The sequence below is a fragment of the Rhineura floridana genome, chromosome 4 (assembly GCF_030035675.1).
Source record: "Rhineura floridana isolate rRhiFlo1 chromosome 4, rRhiFlo1.hap2, whole genome shotgun sequence".
Lineage (NCBI taxonomy): Eukaryota > Metazoa > Chordata > Lepidosauria > Squamata > Rhineuridae > Rhineura > Rhineura floridana.
Window position 1 is genome coordinate 45,922,840 of NC_084483.1, and position 20,947 is coordinate 45,943,786.

Genomic DNA, 20,947 nt, shown 5'->3' on the forward strand with positions numbered 1-20,947 from the left:
AAGGGCGGGATATAAATCAAATAATAAACAAACAAACAAACAAATAAATAAATAAAAGTCCAAGTAAATTCAATGCGAGTTAATCTCAGATAAGTGCATCTACCAGGGTGGAAAAGCTTTTCAGCCCAAGAGCCACATTTCCTCATGAGCAACTTTCCAGGGGCTGCATGCCAGTGTTGAGTGGAAGCAGATGTGACTCTTATCTTTTAACAGTAGGCCACAGTCCAGCTGCTGCAAAGCCAAAGGTTTCTACATCTCTCCATCCAGTCAAGTAAGTGACATTCTTACAGTTCAAGGACACATTCCAACCACACAAAAGAACTGTGAGGGGTCGGAGCAAGCCAGCGAGGGGTGTGGCCTGGGGAGAGTCCCAAGGGCTAGATAGAGAGGCCTGTTGCTTGGCCCTGAGGTCCTTTCCCCAGGATATTGGTTTGCCTCCTTGTGTAGGCATGTACAATTTCTTCTTAGTAATTTATACGGAGAAAATACAAATATTTTCTCTCTCTTCTGAATTAGGGATTCTCCCAATTACAGAGTTTGAGAGCAACATCCTGTCCTAACAGTGTCATTTTTTCACTTCATTTCCTTGTTGCAATTTTTTCTCCCTCTATATGAAAAAAAACCTCTTTCTAAACCGCAGTCAGTAACTGCCTGCATAATAAGGTGGGACTGACTATGCACGAGGGCTGTCAGAACAACACAGTAAATTGCCTAAGGGAAAACTAAAAAACACTCCTGTTTATCTCCCTGGTCTATAGTGCCGCACATTCACAGCAGCACAGTCAAACTTTCAGACAAGGCCCTGTCGTTCAGACTGGCATTTTCCTTTAACGTTTCATAGCCCCGCTATTCTGCTCATGTACATTTGTTAAGAAACGTTGCATTTTGGATTAGGCTGCAATCCTGAACATGCTTACTTGAAAGTAACCTTCATTGAACTCTGTGGGATATACTTCTGAATAAACATATTGTTATGGGTTTGGGAGCTGAGATGGATAATTTCTATGAGTCCCCTTCCCTGCCTCTGATTTGGAGACTTACGCCTGGGGGTGAGAAACTGACTCTGCTGATCAGATGAGTTTCTTTTGTTAATCTAATAGAGTGGTCAGGTGGGTTAATGGGTCTATCAGGTGCCCATCAACTGGTGAATGGGCCAGAGAGATCCTTTTGTCATTGAAACTCTTCAGAAGAGCCTTCCCTCCCCCCTCCTGGGGCCAAGGAGAGGCTTGTGTAGTGAGTTGTGTCTGAAAAAGGCTGGGAACTGGAGGCAGGCAGAGAGACTGGCTCTCTGCACCATGGCTTTGGGATGCCTCCTGTGACCCTGATGGAAAAGCTGGATATTGGACTGCTGATGCCTTGAACCCCTCCATCCTAAGCTCAGGTTGGAATGTGTGTAAATAAACAAACTATATTTCCTAAAGACTCCACAGCGTCTGCTGACCTTCTTCCCAAAGAAACCAAACCCTGGGTGAGAGCAGGGACCACTGGAAATCTCACCGCTGGGAGATTGGGGTGGCACGCAACAATATATAAGACAAAGTTTCCAACCTAAACACTTTCATGCATCATTACAATACTGTGTATATATTCTGCACCTAGGGGAGAAAAATCTCACCAAGAAAAAACATACTCTGTTTCCTGAATAACAGAGTGATGCAAACAACTGATCCAGCACCCTGGACTAGGTTTCAATGTATCAAAGGTATCCTGCTGCCAGACACATCTTGGCTGTCCTGGGCTCCAGCAACAGGGGGCCTCGCCACCATGGAGTTTCCCTGTATGCCTACCAAAAGTGTAGATGTGCAGAAGCTACCACCAGTGTATCCAGTGGAAACCCTGAAATGGGCTGTTTCTGGGGCAGAGAGAAGAGAGGAAGGAGTGAAGGTGGGCTAGCCAAGGATTGGCTGGATCCTAAGCCACTCCAGCTACTGGCAATGGGCACAACCTGGGCCTCTCTCCCTTCCAATCTTCCAAGCTAGCCAGCATGAGCAGCAGGGGTTTGGAAATGGCGGTGGCTCCATCACTCACAGATGGGAATTAAGATTACTGATTGATATGTTTGTCAAATCTGCATAATTTATTGTGCTTCAGCCAAGAGCTATGGATATCACTTAATTTCTACCCTGATCACAGATAACCCCCACCCCTAATCACAGATAGGAAGTTTGGCTTCTCCCCTTCTGTCTTGAGGGCTTATACCAGATTTTACCTACATATTTGCAAGCTTATCTTCACAGGCATACGAGAGAAAAACCTGAAAGGGAATATATACCGTTTTGCAGTTCAATGGTGTAGACATAAGCAGCCCTGATAGAACCCATTTTGAAAGGCTACAGCTCAGTGGTAGAGGACATGCTTTGTATGCACAAGGTCCCAGGTTTAATCACCAAGCAAGGCTGGGAAATACCTCTGTCTTCAACCCTGGGGAGCTTCTGCCAATCACTGCAGACCAGTCTTCCCCAACCTGCTGTCCTCCAGATATGTTAGATTACAAACCTGGGGGACACCAGGTTGGAGAAGGCTGGTGTAGACAGTACTGAGCTACGTGGACAGTGATCTGACTTTGCATAAGACAGTTCGCTAAATAGGACTGTACTGGTGAGTGGAAGCTAGGACAAGCCGTTGATATAAACGTATTTGTTTTCCTTATAGGCTTGGGTCCATGTGAGCATTTTGTGGTGGCAAAGATGAAAATGATTATGGTTTTACAACAGCTTCCATTTTAGAAGACATTATAGAAGAAAACTTTACCAAACTTGACAAAATGTTCCAGACATCTGCTATTTGCCAAACCTTGTACAAAGTCATGGTTGGAGGAACAGGGAGGGAAGCAGAAAGGCAGTAAATCATTACAATAGGCTGATAGTTGTGAGGCAGCCTGCTGGCTCAGTCACAGCTGCCATAGCATCAATAGCCTTTTTGAGCCCCTGGTTTCTTTCCCATTTTTCATGCTGCTGCCTTCCCTCATTAAGATTCAGGCCCAATTGCTTACTCGGCTGCTTGCTGTTATTCCTTTCTCATGCTGGCTGTCTCTCCTACATCAGATGAAAAACTTAACAGACATGGGGAGAACTATGCAGCCTTTCAGGACGTGCTGTCAGTGAAAAAGGAGAACGTTTACTGGGAGCTCTTCTCCCAATGTGCTTTCCCCATTTACAAGGTTACTTATGTTTGGACCCTAAAAGTTAACAATGCAGGAAAATATATTTCCTCTGCAAATTCTCAACATTCAGAAGCATAAGTTATTAATTCTAAGCTTTCAAAGAAAGGGGAAAAACTATTTGTTCAATAATAAAATATATAAACATTAATATTTGAACAGACCACTGGTTGAACCTCAAAATATTTACTCTTGCTCTTCTGGGTCTTTCTGATTTGGAATTGCTTTTTGAGATGGTTTTAAAGCTTTTTTAAAAGTATGTTTTTAAAGATGTTTTGTTTTAGTGTATGTTTTAGAGATGTTTTGTTTTAATATATTTTAAAGTTTGTTTTTATGATATTTTAGAGTGTTCTTAGTGTTTTTATTTGCCGCCCTGGGGCTCTGCTGGGAGGAAGGGATATTAATTAATTAATTAATTTACTAAAGACAAGAACTCAACATCTTGGAACCAATTTTTAACTCATATGTGTAAAACATGTGCACACCCGTTGGTTAAGTTTCCATGTAGAGGGAAGTTACCATAAGGTACAGAGCTGCACTTGATTCCCTTATCTGTCATAACCCAATCAGAGTGAGGAAGACCATGCCAGCAAGCCACTGTGGTCTAGTGTTTAGCTTATAGTATCATATTAGAATTGTGGAAACCTTAGTTCAAATCTCCACTCTGCCACGAAGCTCTCTGATTGGGCCAGTCACAATTTTGAGGTTAAAACTGATATGGTGATGGATACATGCAGAACATTATGTATGCTTTCCTAAGTTCCTTGGAAGAAGGGTCAAATTAAACCAAAACAGTATATGAATGCCTTAAATAAATACATAAATAATAAATCCCGGGGGAATTTCCCCACCCTTGCTGTAGTGTTTGTTACTTTACTATGGAGAAAGCTTGGCCGCCAGGTGATGGGGTGTGAAAGGAGTTTTACCTGCTTTTCATGACTGATTTCAACAAGTGCATGGTTTTTGTCTTCCTCATAGGAATATTGGTATGTTGTTTAACTGAATATTTATATATTTATTCTGTCACAGCTGCTTCTTGCTGCTGGTAACATTCAGCTGAATCCATAACAAAGATAATATCCAAGCCCAGCTTGGGGGGCTGACATGCCTGCCACACACCCAGCTTGCAGGATTGGCCCATTGTATTGATTCACATGACAGGTGGGCCTGAGATTCCTGCTATCCCCATCAACATTCTCTCTCGCTTGAGGGCTGATGATAATACTGGGGAACAGTTGGGCTGTCCAATGTCTGGATCTGTGTCCCAAATGGTAATCAGTAAAAACTGTGCCATTTTGAACTCCATTTCAGTCTATGCATAGTTCTTGCTCTCGTGCCCCATCCTGCTCCACGCTGTGGGCACAAGTGTAAAATTAATTACACTTGAAATACATATATTGTAACAATATGTATACCACATTGATTTCCAGATTTACCAGTGCACAAGATTCTTTTAAAGTTGTATTTACTTCACTTGATTTTTTAATAAAATTTAGAATGCAAAATATTTATTAAGTTTAAGCTAATGCAACATGCACTTCCATGGAATGGTTCATTCTGTACCTGATAGGCTAATTTCATCGATAAAGGCCATTATTCCTTTGATCTCACCAACCTTCAGTTAACCCTTTAGGGTACCTGTTTTATTCACATTCTTACTGTCTGGAAGTAAAGGGAGGACTTTTGTAGATATACAGCAATAGTCAGATTATCTTGAATCACTACAGAAGTGCAGGTACGGCATTCAAATTTTGGTTACAAACTGGCTACTCAACAACTCTGCATCATTGTTACTATTAGAAGAGGAAAAAGCTGAGGCCTGGTTCGGATGTACATATCACAGCTTGGTGAGATATGAACAAGCCTTGAGTCCGCAAACTTTGTCCTCATACATACCCTTCTGTCCTCCATTCTTGGGACAGTTAACTATAATTTTCCCTTACTTGTAAACTGGTAAACTTTCACAATCAGAGGAGGGGGAAAACATATATGGGATCGTAAACTGTGGTTTCAGAGGCTAGTTTGTTCTGATCGTGGTATTCCCATTTCAGAAATCATTTCTGAAATTGTTTCCCAATTCAGAAGAAACAGGTTAATTAACTGAGGAAGTCTTCAATCTTGGTGTATCAGGAAGGAAGGAGGGGGGTGACAGCAAGCAGACTAAGGAGAGGTACGCAAGGCTTGGTCTGCACATAATAAGCCCAGATTGGTATATTTGTGCAAGGCTGTAGGTCAGAAATAAAACAAAGGAGTAGGACCGAAACCCAAGTATGCCGAGAAGACCCATGAACTCATCAGGTATGCTGTCACTCAGAAGGAAGGATCAGATATGTGACAGAAGGGTTGCCAACACTCATAAAGCCCACTGACATGTATCCCTTTCTTCTCATCCATGTGGGAACAAATAATTTTGCCCAGCAGAGCTACGACAAAAACACAGCAGACTTTGAAGCTCTGCGAAGGAAAAACAAGGACATTGGGGCCCAGTTTTCTCATCCATCCTTCCAGTACTTAGGAGTAGAAAGGGAAAGAAAAATACTCCAGGTGAATGACTGGCTACGAAGGTGGAGTTGACACAAGAGATTTGGATTCTGGGATCACTGGCTACACTTCCTGGAAGATGGACTGCTGGCAAGTGATGGGTTGCACCTCTCGAGGATTGGGAAGAACATGTTTGGCTACAGCATGGAAAACTTCATCAGAAGGGCTTTAAACTGAATCCTATGAAGGAGAGAGACATAAACTTGGAGATAACAACTGACAAAGGCTTATGCACAACAACAGGAACTGAGAGAACAGCTCTAATGGGGACCAATAATAGACTTCATAAAAATGTAGGAAGGGAGCCAGACCATAAATCACATGGTCTTCAATGTCTATATACTAATAGCCATAATATGGGAAACAAACAGGACAAACTTGAACTGTTAATACAGGAGGGTAAATATGACCTGATAGGTATAACTGCAACTTGGTGGGATAGCTTCCAGGACTAGAATACAACAATTGAAGGAGCTGCACTATATTTTAAAATATATATATCCCTGCACAGAAATACAGGAGGATGAGCTTGGTCGCCCCTTCAAGAGCATCTCAATTAAAATAAATGGGGCAGGGAATAAAAAGAACATGGTGGTTGGAGTCTGCTACAGACCACCCAATCAAGGAGAAGATGAGGATGAAACTTTTGAAAGTGGCAATTTCCGATGTTTCAAGGAGGCATGATGTAGTGGCAATGGGGGACTTCAATTACCCCAATATCTGTTGGGAGACAAATTCTGTCAAACATGACTCCTCCAAGAAATTCCTGACCTGTGTTGCTGATAACCTTCTCCTACAGAAAGTGGAGTAAAGAACCAGAGGAGCAGCTATCCTTGACTTGATTCTAACCAACAGAGATTACTTAGTGGATGAAGTGGCAGTTACAGGAACTCTAGGGGAAGTGACCATGTTATACTTGAGTTCTTGATTTTAAAGGAAGCAAAATCTGAGAGAAGCCATACATATACTCTGGACTTCAGGAAAGCTGATTTTGATAAACTCAGAACAATGATAAGTAAGGTCCCATGGCTGCAGAATTGTACTCAAAGAGTGTTTATCAATAGTTCCTTATCAAACTGGGGGGCGAGCAGTGTACCACAGGGCTCAGTCCTGGCCCAGTGCTCTTCAACATTTGTATTAATTACTTGGATGAGAAAGTGTAGGGAATGCTTATCAAATCTGCAGATGACACAGAACTGGGAGGGATAGTTAATACCCCAGAAGACAGAAACAAAATTCAATGTGATCTTGATAGGCTGGAGCATTGGGCTGTAAACAACAGAATAAAATTTAACAGGGATAAATGCAAAGTTCTACACCTAGGAAAAAGAAACCAAATGCACAGTTGTAAGATGGGAAAATACTTGGCTCAGCAATACTACATGCAAAAAGGACCTTGGAATTGTTATTGGTCACAAACCAAGTATGAGCCAACCATGAGGTATGGTTGCAAAAAAGGCAAATGCTATTTTAGGCTGCATTAACAAAAGTATAGTTTCCAAATCACATGGAAATGATGGCACTGGTTTCTTGAGTACTGTGCAGTTCTGGACTCCACACTTTAAGAAGGATGCAGACAAACTGGAACAGGTTCAGAGGAGGGTAACAATGATGTTCAGGGGATTGGAAAAAAAGCCCTATGAGGAAAGACTGAAAGAACTGGGCATGTTTAGACTTGAGAAGATTGAGGGGAGATATGATAGCACTCTTCAAGTCCTTGAAAGTTTGTCACACTGAGGAGGGCCAGGATCTCTTTTCGATCATCCCAGAGTGCAGGACATGGGAGGAAGGGAATGATACAAATCAAACAATAAATAAATACAGGGTTCAAGTTACAGGAAGCCAGATTTCGGCTGAACATCAGGAAAAACTTCCTAACTGGAGGCATTCAAGAGGCAACTGGACAGCTATTTGTCAGATATGCTTTAATTTGGATTCTGCATTGAGCAGTGGGTTGAAGCCCCTTCCAACGCTATTATTCTATGATTCTATGAGTTGCACAAAGAGATTGATCCATGGCAGTTAATAGGTAGCAGGACTGGGAAAGGTCTTTTTCTCTTTGGAAGACCAACCAGAAGTTGTAGCTCAATGTACTGGTCAGATTCTAGTACCACTGGTTTTCTGGCTCCATAGAGTTATGCAGTTTCTTATATCTTTATAAAAATTCAGGCACAAGGGGATGTTAAAAGAAACCATGGACAGGCACCTCTTTACATTTACTCAGAATTTATATATATATATATAAAAACATATATATATGTTTATATATATATATATATAAACACGTAATTGTGATTAACCAAACAGAGGTTAATATATATATTAACATAATATATAATAATATATATTTTATGTTAAGTATGTGTGGTATCCTTTGTTATCATGGAAACAATAACTTCACTGGGTGGCAGTTGTGATATCCCTGTATATATATAATACTGTAAATATGGTAAGTGCGGGTTTATTAGAGTATATGTGGTAAGTAGACTGAGTGAGAGGGGGGAGTACATGGGTTGGAATGTTGATGAGTGTTGTATTATGATTGGCTGAGCACTTGAATGTCTGAAGGTATAAATGAGAGGATGACAATTGAGAGGGAGTTCGGGGGTTGGTTGGTTTTGGGAGGCTTTTGTTGGGTGGCTTGGATTAGGCGAGTAGTGAGGCAGGTTATTGACAACTAGAAACATAAAGAGTAACACATCTTATGAAACCACATGCTTGTTGACTATACCTTTAAGTAATATTGTTATTCCCTGTGTATATAAATAAATATTTCTTGGTTTACCAGAACACCTGATCCTTGGCTGGGTTTACACAGACCAGAAGGGTGGGCAGGGCATATACCAAGGTTAGGAAACAGTATCAATGGTGGCAGTGGTGAAGAGATAGTGTAACATCATCAGGTATCCAGAGCAACCCAGGGCTGTATTCTTTGTAGGCACAAAGATACAGGGGGGTTGTGGCCTGCAAATGCACCCAGACACAATGTATCAATAAGCCAGAAGGAGACTAAGACACAGTCTCAAGGCAATATTGTTTACAGGGAGTGTCTGGTGGTGCTGCCTAGCAGTGGGATCTTGAGAGATCTTTGCTAGAGTCGGTGAGAGAACCGATAAGAGACCAGGACCCTGAGGTGGGACCGTGACAAGGCGGTGACCACAGGAAGGGGCCTGACAGCAGTCAATAACTGTCTTGATTTTATGGACACATTGAAAGTTGAACAGCTACTGAAGTATCAATATATTCGAACACCAGAACCCACAATTCAATGCAAGGAAGGTTGTCAGTCCAATTGAAACACAACTACTTAGAAGAATGTGCAACTAGTTTTGGTGGTACTTATAACCAAGTAAATGGGCTTAGATTCACAATTTTAATTGTAACCAACTAGCTATAAGCTAATATTGATAGTAGAATTAATTACAATACCCATATATACCAGGGTGGTTAAACCTTTTCAGTTGGAAAACACTGCATAGTTTGGGCATTGCAATTTGGTACAGAAATGTGTTGTATTGCCATTTTAGAAAAAAATCATTCCTAATTTGTGATCTCTATAGGGAATTGAAACTCTGGACATTTTTCATGACATGGTGGAATTTTATTATGTACGTGAGAATCTTCTTCAGCTAATGTCTGCTATATCCTTGGAAATTTGTCATATATGAATAAAATGGAATATAGACTATTTCTGATATGTACCTATGGGATAGAATTATATACATATATTTCACTGATATCCTCTCTCTCTTTTGTTTGCATTTGTTTTCTTTACTTACTCATAAAAATCCTAATATATGTGTGTGTACTTTTTCAGTTCAAGAGCCACATTGAGGGTTCGCCACCCTTCTAAGATTAGGGCATGGCTACTAACCTGAATAACGTATCTTGAATCCTTTCTTACTCGTTGCATGGTCAGTTGACCAACGCAGATACAACTGATTAGATTTGGTTGTGTAGTTAAGTTGTCCAGTGTGATTTCCGCTCAAAGCAACCAACAAAGGGCTTTGTCCAGAAGAACCTATAGAAAATATACAAAAAATAACAATAATGACAAAGATTAATATGTAATCCTTTTAGGAAATACTCAAACTTTAACTAGTTACAATAGACCAATCATGCTGCTTACATGAGTATTTTATCCTAACTGAAAGTATATTGAAAGAGTGTGGTATTAATGCGGAGCCAAAACATTTGGCCCAGTGATTTTTATATTTTTTGGGGGGGGGGATGCCCTCTGAAGACTGGATTAATCTTTGGTTATACAGAGGAAAGTTATAAGAATTTGTTTTGGATGATGGTCTTGCCTTTAAAGATAAAGTAGGATTTTTTCTTTCTTTTCTTTTTTAGAAAAAAAAAATCTTGCCACTGCTTCAAGCAGTAGCTTGGCTTGATAAAATGCCCCATGAATGCTGCTGGGATGCTGAACACCATCAAGCCACTGCCTGTGTTATGGCAAGGCTTTTGTTTTGTTTTTTAAAGTTAGAACACGTGGAAAAAAGCCTCAGCCACCTCATATTTAAAGGTAAGATGAATGACCAAATCAGAGGAGGAAGTGTTGGCCCAGTTCTCTTGGCAATGGAGATTCAATTCCCTATTTTCTTGGCATCTGTCCATTGTGACAGTTTCATACCCGCTCCCAAAATGACAAGAATAATCACCTAAAAGGGAAGAATGTAAAACGTTTCCCCCCTTTTTGCCTAGCATTAAAATGTAGTATCATATGCTACACCAATTGGCAATAGTTTCATTCACCCTACATAGATTATTGAATCAACAACAAATAAAGTTCTCCTCACCATCAAAGATTTCCAGCTCATCAAACTGTTTTTCACTTTGAAACGTTTCTACAAAGATAGAGATATTATAATTTGGTTCAACTTTTAGAGTCCAGGAACAGGTTTGTGAATTGGGGTAGTTCTCCGGGTAACCTGGACTAAGAATTACTCCAGATGAATCTGTGAGGACTTCATTTGCTGGGCATTGTGCTATAAAATGGATGGAGGAGGGAGGAGAGAGGGGGGGGAGACAAAAAGAAACAGAAATGAAAAATAGTGGTTGTTTTTGCATATTTTCTTTTTTTAATAATTACTATTACAGGTATAAAGAAAGCCCTTTCAGTCCAGTATTGGAATTTATAGCATGTTGAAGTGGAATCAGTTGTCTTCTTTCCCATCCTACACAGAAGGAAAGCAGAATGGAAAACTTCTTTATAAAGGAAATAATTTGCATCTGTTTCAATCATGATTACAGCAATTCTATCAGGGTGAAGACCAGGAAGAGAGAAGCAAGACCCTAACATTGCCTCCACAGAAAGAACAGCTGGTAGTGGCACCTATCAGGCTTCCTTAACTGTTTCCATCTCAGCTGGTTGTTGTAAGAACTGAAACATTTACCACTATTTCTAAATGATTTCTATTATTTTATGCAAAGGGCTTAGAGATATTTTTTGATTAACCTTGCTAAATAAAAATAAATAAAATAAAATAAATAAAATAAAATAAATAAAATCATGCAGATCCTGTGTATGCATGAGAAGGAATGCACTTCAAACCAGCTGTTAGATTTATAAAACCAGATATTATAATGATATGAAACACATCAGAAAATCTTCAGTATAGAACATCATTCACATAGAGCCCTGTCTGGCTTTATCCAACTACTATCTCTGGTCAGGCTCCTCACTGAGCAACTTGTTGCACAAAGTAGGTTCAACTGCTACAGAATGTTGGGAAACCTTGCAAAACCATGCAGAAGCTTTAGGGTTGGGGACACTTTCCTTCTCCCATTCTTTCAAGTTATCACATCTCCCTAGATTGTGACAAACCAGGAGAACTTCTACAATTACTTTTTGAATTGAAGTTTGCTGTAGCTTTCTTTCCCTTCTTGTTTATTTGTATCTTCCTGCCCTTTTGATGTTACAAGAGCACATAAAATCATGAAAAAGAATAATAGAATCGTACAGTCACTTATGGACCCACCGTTAAAGACCTTATCTTGGAAGACAATCTTACTCGGCCATGAGTGATCGCCAATGAAATGAATAAGGCCATCAAGTCCAACCCCTGCTCAATGCAGGAATCCAAATCAAAGAAAATGTAGTGTAATCATACCTATTATTGCATCTAGATTATTTTTGTGTCTGTCTTACAGACACATAGACTCTTCCACAGTGTAAGTTATACCCTATAACAGAATCTTAATAGAACTGTAATCAACAGTGTAGATGGAGGATTAGAAAAAGACATAATTTTTAATGTTGTTTTTAAAGATGTTTTTAAGATGTTTTGTTTTAATATGTGTTAGTCTTTTGTTTTCAAGATGCTTTAAAGTGCTTTTAATGTTTTTGTTTGCTGCCCTGGACTCCTTCTGGGAAGAATATAAATAAATAAATAAATGAAGTGAAGCTGCTGCAAACTGCACAAAGAGGTCTATAAAATATCTAAAAATAATAAAAAAATGGAATACTGGAATTTCCCAGTGCATTAGGGCATAACCCAACTAGTATTTGTGCTAGGCTGGGGAGAGTTGGATGTGGCAGAACCCGTGGCTGAGTTGGCAGGCTCTCAGTGCCACCAGGCTCTCAGTGCCACCAGGCTCTCAGTGCCACCAGGCTCTGCCGGCAGAAGCCTCGAAACTGGGGTATTCCGGGGGCATGGTGGAGGAGGAGCCACGGGGGGACTTACGTGGCATCCAAGTCCCCCTTGGAGCACTCCTTCAAGTCCCAATCTGCAGAAAAATTCTGCCGACAAAAGGGTCGGCAGAGAAAAAAAATAGCAATGTTCGTCTATGGGGAATGCTTACTCCCCGGTAGGGCTATCTGGGAGGCAGCTCTTCCTTTCCGGCTCCCGCGTGCAGCCCCCAATGGAGCCTGTGTTCAGCCAGGCTAGTAGCTCCCGAGCAGCAAGTGGATGCCATGGAGCTTTCTGCTACCTCTTCCTCCCCAGACCCCCATGTGATGCCCCTGTAAATGTTGTACAGTAATTATGGTAAATGTCAGTTTTGTAGGGTAAATGTGGTAAGTAGAGTGAGTGATGGGGGGAATACAGGGCTTGGAATGTTGAAGAATGCTGAGGTGTGATTGGCTGAGCATCTGGGTGGTTGAAGGTATAAATGAGAGAATCACAGTTGGAGAGGGGTTGGTTTGTTGTTGTTGGTTCTCAGTTTTGGAGGGGTGGATTTGTGTTGAGGCAGGTTTTAGGATTAAGAGGATTAAGATAAAGAGAAAATTATTATATGTAACCACACACATATTGACTGAACTTAAAGTAATCTTGTTTATTCCTTGTGTTAATAAATACATAGTTTTGCTTTAACAACATGCCTGATCCTTGGCTGGGATATTACAGACCAGAAGGGTGGGCAGACCAAATACCAAAGCTGGGAACAGTATCAATGGTGGCAGTGGTGAAGGTATAGTGTAACAGTAGCAGGAATCCAAAGCAACCCAAGGCTGTAATCTTTAAAGGCAGAAAGATACAGGGGATTGTGGCCTGTAAGTGCACCCAGACACTACGTAGCAATCTGCGGAGGAGACTAAGGCACAGTCTCAAGGCAGTATTGCATTACAGAGTGTCAGGTGGTGGCGCCTAGCAGTGGGATCGTGAGAGACCTGTGCTGGGGCCAGTGTGAGAGATCCATTATGAGACTAGACCCAGAGTAGGGGTCTGACACCCCATACCCGCAAGCTTCCCTTCATTTGGATTGCTCTGCCTGTTTTATCTGGGGAACAAGGCCTAATAACTCAGATCTAAAATCCAGGGAGAAATCCAGATGAGAATTTCAGAAACATCTCTATGAAGCACCACCCTAACTATCAGCTTGCCTTCTAACTAACAGCCCTGAAATTATCACACCTGCATCTGAAAGCACTATTGTTGAAATGCCAGGAAGCTGATGGCAAAAAGATGTGAGGATGGGGTGGCGGGGGGGGGGAGAGGACAATGGAAAGCCAAATAACAAAATAAAGAAAATCAAATGATGCCTGGAGAATGCACACCACTGAGTAAGTAAAAACAGCTGACCATGAGAAACACAGAAACAAAAGGCTGGCTTAATAGCCTTCAAAAGGTGTTATTCAATATATGCCTCACTACCTTTAGATTTCCTTGACGGGTGCTTAGGCCTACATTTTTTTCAGTGCAATATGTCACCAGTATCTGTGCAAGGAGGGGCTATAGTACACACTGCATCCCACAATCTGTCATTGTTTAGTGCTCCATTTACCTGGTCTTTGTCCCCAAAGCTCATTAGAGATACAATTCTACTTGCAAGTGGTCTGGTGAAAAATCTCACTTCTCAGCCTTTGTTCAGTTTTTCCTCCTTCATTTTCATAACTTTCTCCCCTTAATGCTTTGCACTATTCCATCAATTCTGGTAGATAATGCTATTTCTTCTATTTTCTTATATCAGATAATGCTAATTATTTCTTCTAATTTCTTATATTTGAATATAGCATTCTGGGTACTTCACAATCTTGGAAACAAGTAACTTTATATTACAGCATTGAATTCACTGTAATATGGTTGCATACTACACAGGTAGATTAAAAAAATACCACCACCATTAAGGGTTCAATAGTAAAACAAGGAGTGTTACTATGCTTGCTCAGTGACACATGCATCTGACAAGCATTTAAAGCAGATCCCATGTTCTCAGAGTTGCTCCTTATGAACAATGGGTGACAGATGAATTAGCCTGGTTCTAGAGCAGCCTTTCCCAACTAGTGGGCCACCAGGTGTTGTTGGACCACAATTCCCATATTTCCTGACCATTGGCAATGCTGGCTGAGGCTGATGGGAGTTGTGGTCCAACAACATCTGGTGGCCCACTAGTTGGGAAAGGCTGTTCTAGAGGAATCACTTGCCTCCACAGTCCCTGTCTATTTTTCTGCCTGGCAGACTGTTATCCATCCAGTAGAACTGGCTCAGAAAACAACTAACTTAGGCTAATTAAAAGGAGCTAGTAGTGCGTAAATGCATAACTTAGGACCCCTGGTCTAGACAGTGATGCATCACTGTAAGGTTACTGGGAAGGAAAAACAGAACCAAGACTTCAGAATTTAGCCTATAACAGAAAGGCAAAAGAAACATCAATTCATGAACCCTACTTACAAAGAACAAATCAGAAGGTTATTCAAGAAGGAGCAGAGGAGTGGCGGGGTGGGTGAAGAGAGAGAGAGACAGAGTCAGAGAAAAGCAATGAGATAAAGGACAAGGATGAAAGAGGGCGGAAAAGAGAGAAAGGGGGGTTGTTACTGATCCTTAATCTGCTAGACAATGGACAGAAGACGGGGAATCCTTGGTGATAGGTTAGATCTATAGAAGGGAAGATCAGACACTCCAAGGTCACAGTGGGGCATCCCTCACGCAGGAGTGCAAGGTGGTGGGTCACAAGGACAGGAACACACCTGGAAATTTCCAGAAGGTCTCAATAAATCAGGCTTTCCCAAGCCACAGTGCACCTCCCATTGGGCAGGAATGTAACTTGAAGAGGGACTCATGCAGAGCTTCTGCCAGCGAGACTTCTTGCTGAACTTAAGAAACTGAGGGCAATTATATATTAAAAAAAACAAAACACAAGGTTGTCTACTACAAAAGCATCAGAGGGTGATTTCTGAAAAGGGGGTTATAAACTCTAGAGGCGTGAGTAGGTACTAGACTGGATGGTCACAGGGCTTTTGGTATTGTCGATTACTGAATGGCAGGATACTGCTGGATTTGGGTGTGGAATCAATTGGATAAGCATTTCCAGGTATGCCATTGCTCTGGGGCATTCAGGTGCAAGGGCATTCTCATTCCTATTTCAATGGAGATTGGGTGATCTGCTTGCCCTTACCATAATGGCAGTTATAGACTGAAAAATAAGGCATCAGGACACTGGCAAGAAGAAGTACTTATGCACTAGCAACGCATGAAGGCTTGCTAGCATGGAAAGCGATAGACAAATTAGAATAACTTGAAGTGTGAAAAAGTCTGGCTGCAAATAAACACTATGACTTTCTGGATTCAAATTATTAGAGTCAATAGATTCTTTTGAAAATGATGCCACATTCCCTAACAAAAGAACCCAAATACCACACAGAAAACAGAAGGATGCATGAGGCCAGTTTTGGAGCAGGGAACTGGGTATGCAGAAAGGCCTGGCATGCACTTGAGAATCACAAACACTCCAGCACAATGTGCTTAACAGTGAGGAACCACTACCAAGCACATGCATGAGAGCTTATCTACACTGGATATTAGTGTGGGTTTGAAGAAGCTTGCATCTTTTTTTGTGTGTGGCATCCACACAACATCCTCCTCAATCAAGCCTGCATTTCCCGACTTCTTACATTTGGATTTTCCCGATCCATGGATAATCTGATAAGGGAAGAAAATCCAATATAATATGGATGTTACTTGATTATGAACACACTGAAGTGCATTGTGCGGGTGAGCATTTTAACATGTAACGTTTCTCTGGGTGCCATCTGTCACCACAGCCCGATTCCATCAGCCCAGAGGAAGGAATGCAGCCTGTCTTATTCCAACAGTTGCTGCTGAAGGCAGGTTCATAGTATTTTTATTTTTTAAACAGCTCTTTTGAGCAGAACTGCTTTTGCACAAAACAGCTGTATTAAAAATAAAAATAAAATTTGCCCTTGCAGGTATAGGAGGCAGGAAAGGAAAAGGGGAGGGAGGGAAGTGGGATACTTTCATGTGAGGGACTCCAAAGCCTTACCTGGCTTGGAGCTGCACACATTTTTCAAATTTTTGACTGCTGTTTTGTGCAATTCTGGTGTATCAGAAAACTTGTATTTCAATTTTTTTAAAGGTGTGCTGGGACAGTTAAACAAATACCTGTGCACATGGCCACAACGGACCTCAGATTTCCTGGCTTGAAGTGATACCCATATATATATATATATATATATATATATAATTTTTTACTTCTTTTGTGCAAATCTGGTATAACAGAAAACTTGTGTTTCAAAAATAAAATAAAATGATGTACATGCACAGCTAAACAAATATCTACCTCGTTAATGCCCACAATGGGCCTCAGGTTTCTGAAATGTATGGTGGGTAGGGAAGTACTAATTGAGGGGAGGGCATGAATATATTCCATCAAGCACTGCTCACTAGTGTGAACAAGAAACACTCAGTCTGTAAACGCACTAGTCACCAGATCAAACCAGTTCCATGAGGCACACCTGCAGGGGGAATGGGATGATCTGCCAATCAGTTGCGAAATCTCTTTGAAGCTGATTTTTTTAAAAGAAAAAACCTCACTCGAGCTGTTCCCACCAGGTTTTACAATAAAAAGGGGTGTGGTTTGACTAGTGTTGTATGCCCCTGTTTTCAGAAGAGTGGAGCTGTACTGGAACTGAAAGAACAGTGAGTGTGTTTCTACCCTGAGATGGATTTTGGAGGCATAAAATTAAAAGCACTCATGTGTGGACAAAGGTGCACAAATGCATACACGGAAACAGTTCCAACGTTTAAAAGGCCTGACCTCATATTCTTATTAAGCTGCATTCCTTTGTCTCATCACAGAGTTGTTCTATTTTTACTACTCAAATACCACAGCAATGGGTCAAAACTCCATGTGGCTATGACACATATGTGGTATTCCACTTACATAGTGTCCCCATTTTAACAGAGGAAAAATGAGCAGCTGAGAATTTCACATGCACCTAGCATACATACTCAGTTTGTCCTCAGTTTGTAATACTTCAGCTAAAAATAATTTTAAAAATGTGTTGTCCTTCACATGAATCAGAAATGTGCGCTCATTCTTCTGAACCTCTACTCTCTAATATTATGATGCTGAATCTTACTCAGAGTGCAAGCACTTCAAAACACAGATACCTGCCATCACTAAGAGATTGGGAATGATTTAATAGTATCTATTTAATTTCAAAGATCCCTAGATTAGTTTTGCAATATGATAATAAGGCTTTGTTCTGTGTTCTCTTATTTATTCTGAAATCATTCTGGTTTATTCTGAAATCATTCCATAGTTAAAATAGTCCTCAATTTCTCACAGATCAACATCCTGATATTTTACCCATGGACACAGAGTGATGGAAGAAATGGAAAAATTGGCATGCATAAAGTTTTAATTTTTTTTGCTTGTTTGTTATTTTGTTTTTCTTTAAGAATTCTTTTGTAATTACAAAAATATACCTTCTCTGCTGATGAAACACATTTTCTTTAACATCACAATCTTAATGTCCCAGGGGTCCTGATGCAGAGTTTCCTCTACATAGAAGGAGGCCCACTCTAAGATAAGTAGGTCTGCCCTTGGAAAGTCACCCCCCAGTCAAGGCTGAAAGAAAAAACTATCACTGGTGCTCCCCTACTATCAGACCTCCAGTGGTGGAGAGGGCAAATGGAGGCTATGCTGGGGGCATACTGCAAGAGGTTATTGATCTGCTGGATCCAAAACTCCTGTTCTGGTGACTCACCTCTAGAATGGCAGGAATAAGTATGTGTAATGATTTTCCTTCCCATTGGGACAATTGGAAAGGGATTTTTTTAAAGGCACAAACTAGGGGAAAACAAAGGAAGAAGGCCATCCTCACCTCCATCTTCTGTCCTTCCTGGGAGGGCTTTTGATTTTGTAGTTTGTCCATTCTACCAGCAACCCCCGCCCCTGCCCTCACAAGACTGCTGTGCAAAACATTTGCTTTGGATTACTGGGCCTGTACTACATGCATGATGAAATGCAACTGGGATGTACACTTTTATTTCAGGTGCAGAATGTTTAAGGCAATAGAAAACAAATTTCACTGACTTGTCAAGGCTTCTCGTACTTAATACCTATTGGTTCAAAAGAAAATGTAAACGTAAAATGCAACAAATGAAAACACCATCATCATGCTGATGTATAGTTGATACATACATACCTTCACAAAATGGAGGAGAACCCTCAAATTGGAGTTGTGCTTTTAGTTTACAGAACATTACATCGTTGCCAACCAACGTATAGCCAGGATGACACTTGTATTTGGCAAAGTCACCTGAAATAATTTGTAATGCAAAATTTTGAATTGCATATTTATTTATATACTTTTGTTACTTCTATTTCACATTTCACATATGGTATCCCCAAGGCAGCTCACTATAAAAACTAAAATACAATAAAATAACTAACAATTAAAAATAGCAGTTTCAAAAATAAATCTGTCATTCAAAGCCTAACTAAAATAGCAGATAAAAGGCAAATGAAATGACTTTGTAATATGCCTGAGAAGGGAGGTCTATAGTTTGACTGCTACCCTCAAAAAGTAAGAATGTGTGTGCGAAAGAGAGTGAGTGAGAGAGAGAGACAGAGAATATCTACACAAAAACAAATCACCGCAAAACAGAAAAGCAAATGAATGTAGGAAACCACTATTGGAAATTAAAAGTTGAAAAAAAATATACAAGGATGAGATACAAAAAGTTTGAACAATTATCTAAGTGGAGAAAAAAATGAAGGAAATAATTTTATTTATTTATTTATTGTATTTATATACAGCCCCATAGCCGACGCTCTCTGGGCGGTTTACAGTAACTAAAAACATTAAAAACAAATATACAAATTTAAAACACATCTTTTAAAAACAATTTAAAACACAATTAAAAAATTGAAAACAATATTGCAGTCATGGATGATAACCAGTTTTTACATATGCACTGTGAGTACACATATATGTGTGTGAATGAAACAATGGCAGTGAATTCCAGACATATAGGGTAGGATCCAGACTAAATTAGAGTCCTAATTAGTTCCTACTGAAATCAATATGACAAGTTAGTCATGACTATCTTTTCATACTGATTTCAATGGGACTGGAGTAATGAATTTAAAATGGATCCCATCCTTTTGGTTAAAATAAATTTCTGTTAACGAAACATTCCAGTGTAGCTGCTAACTATACACTCCTGCTTTTCAGTCATAATTTTCCCACTGAAATATATCAGCTTAGTGAAATAGTCTAACAGAACTTTCTTTTGCTTCCTCATATTACTTTCTGTACTGAAGTGTCTGTATGGAAGCCACTAAGATCTCTTAACAGCTGTAAATGCTTCCTCCAGTCTCACTAGCTTTTCTCTAGAATCAGTATTTTTTCACCAAGAAAATACACTGCTATAACAGTCCCAAACTTACTACACTAGCAATGTTTATATGCAAATATTTTAGCAATAATTTAATTTTTGGAGTCTTTGCTGGGGCCAAATGCCTCCTGAAGAAAAGGGGGAAGAAGTGGACATTTGGTTTTTTGGGGAGGAGATGTCAAAGATTGGGGGGTTGTCTGGCATTAATTGCTAACTGTTTCACAAGATAGTCCAATGGCTGGCATCTTTGTTTTCTTCACTTTACTTTTAAAATGAAGCCACAGCTTAACTGTAGAGAGCCTTACAATGTGGTTGCCATGCAATTGGGAAATGGGGCCTTGTGAATGTCCCAGCATGTTGATGTAGCATTCTTACTAGACTAGCAGCATTCCCAGGACTTTAGCGGCCCAGTTTCCATGCATGCAGCAACAATGCTGCTGGGTATTCTGCTGCCAAGTTACTGTTATTTTAAAAGATTTTTAAAAAGAGAAGAAAATAAAGATGTTCTCAGTTCACCTCATAAAAGTGTTAGTTAAGTAAAACAATCATCTCTACTCAAATATCAGAGAGCTGCTGTTGCCTTCCCCAAATGTCCAAGAATTTCTCCAACCATCTTAATTTCTCTTCAAAGGTCAAGGAAAGTTGGGAGAGGGTTTGCACAGTCCTACTCAGACCACTTGAAAAGTATATGTGTTAGAAATAACTGAATAACATGAAAACATGTCTTCAACTGTCTGTCAGGCATTGGCACTTTTGAATTATGAAACTCTGCTTTAAGTAATGCATGGGTTAAAGCAGCCTTCCCCAACCTGGTGCTTTCCAGACATTTTAGACTACAGTTCCCATCACTGCCAGCCAGCACAACTGCATGATGTTAGGGCTAAGAGAGATAGTTGAAAACATATGGAGGGCACCAGGATGGGGAAGGCTAGATTAAAGGAATGTCAACTTCTTTCCTTAACATTATTTAACTGGGGTGTTTCTACAGCTTCTGCGTGTTCATGGAGGAATAGGCTGTCAATGGCTTTTAGCCAAGATGGTTGTCTTCTACCTCCACTGTTGGCAGCAGTAAGCCTCTGAATACCAGTTGTAGGAAATCACAAGTGGAGAGAGTGCTGTTGTGCCCAGGTCCTGCTTACTGGCTTCCCATAGGCATCTG

General features: G+C 40.4%; 1 protein-coding gene across 1 annotated transcript in view; it reads right to left on the bottom strand.

The window, feature by feature from the left end:
* CSMD1 (CUB and Sushi multiple domains 1) overlaps positions 1-20,947 on the bottom strand; it is a 1,745,606-nt gene that overhangs the window by 143,635 nt on the left and 1,581,024 nt on the right. Inside the window, exons 46-48 of the mRNA XM_061622907.1 lie at positions 18,594-18,707; positions 10,501-10,689; positions 9,576-9,722 (exon numbers count right to left, since the gene is read on the bottom strand). Of these exons, the coding sequence (XP_061478891.1) occupies positions 9,576-9,722; positions 10,501-10,689; positions 18,594-18,707 (450 nt within the window). The remainder of the gene's footprint in view (positions 1-9,575; positions 9,723-10,500; positions 10,690-18,593; positions 18,708-20,947) is intronic.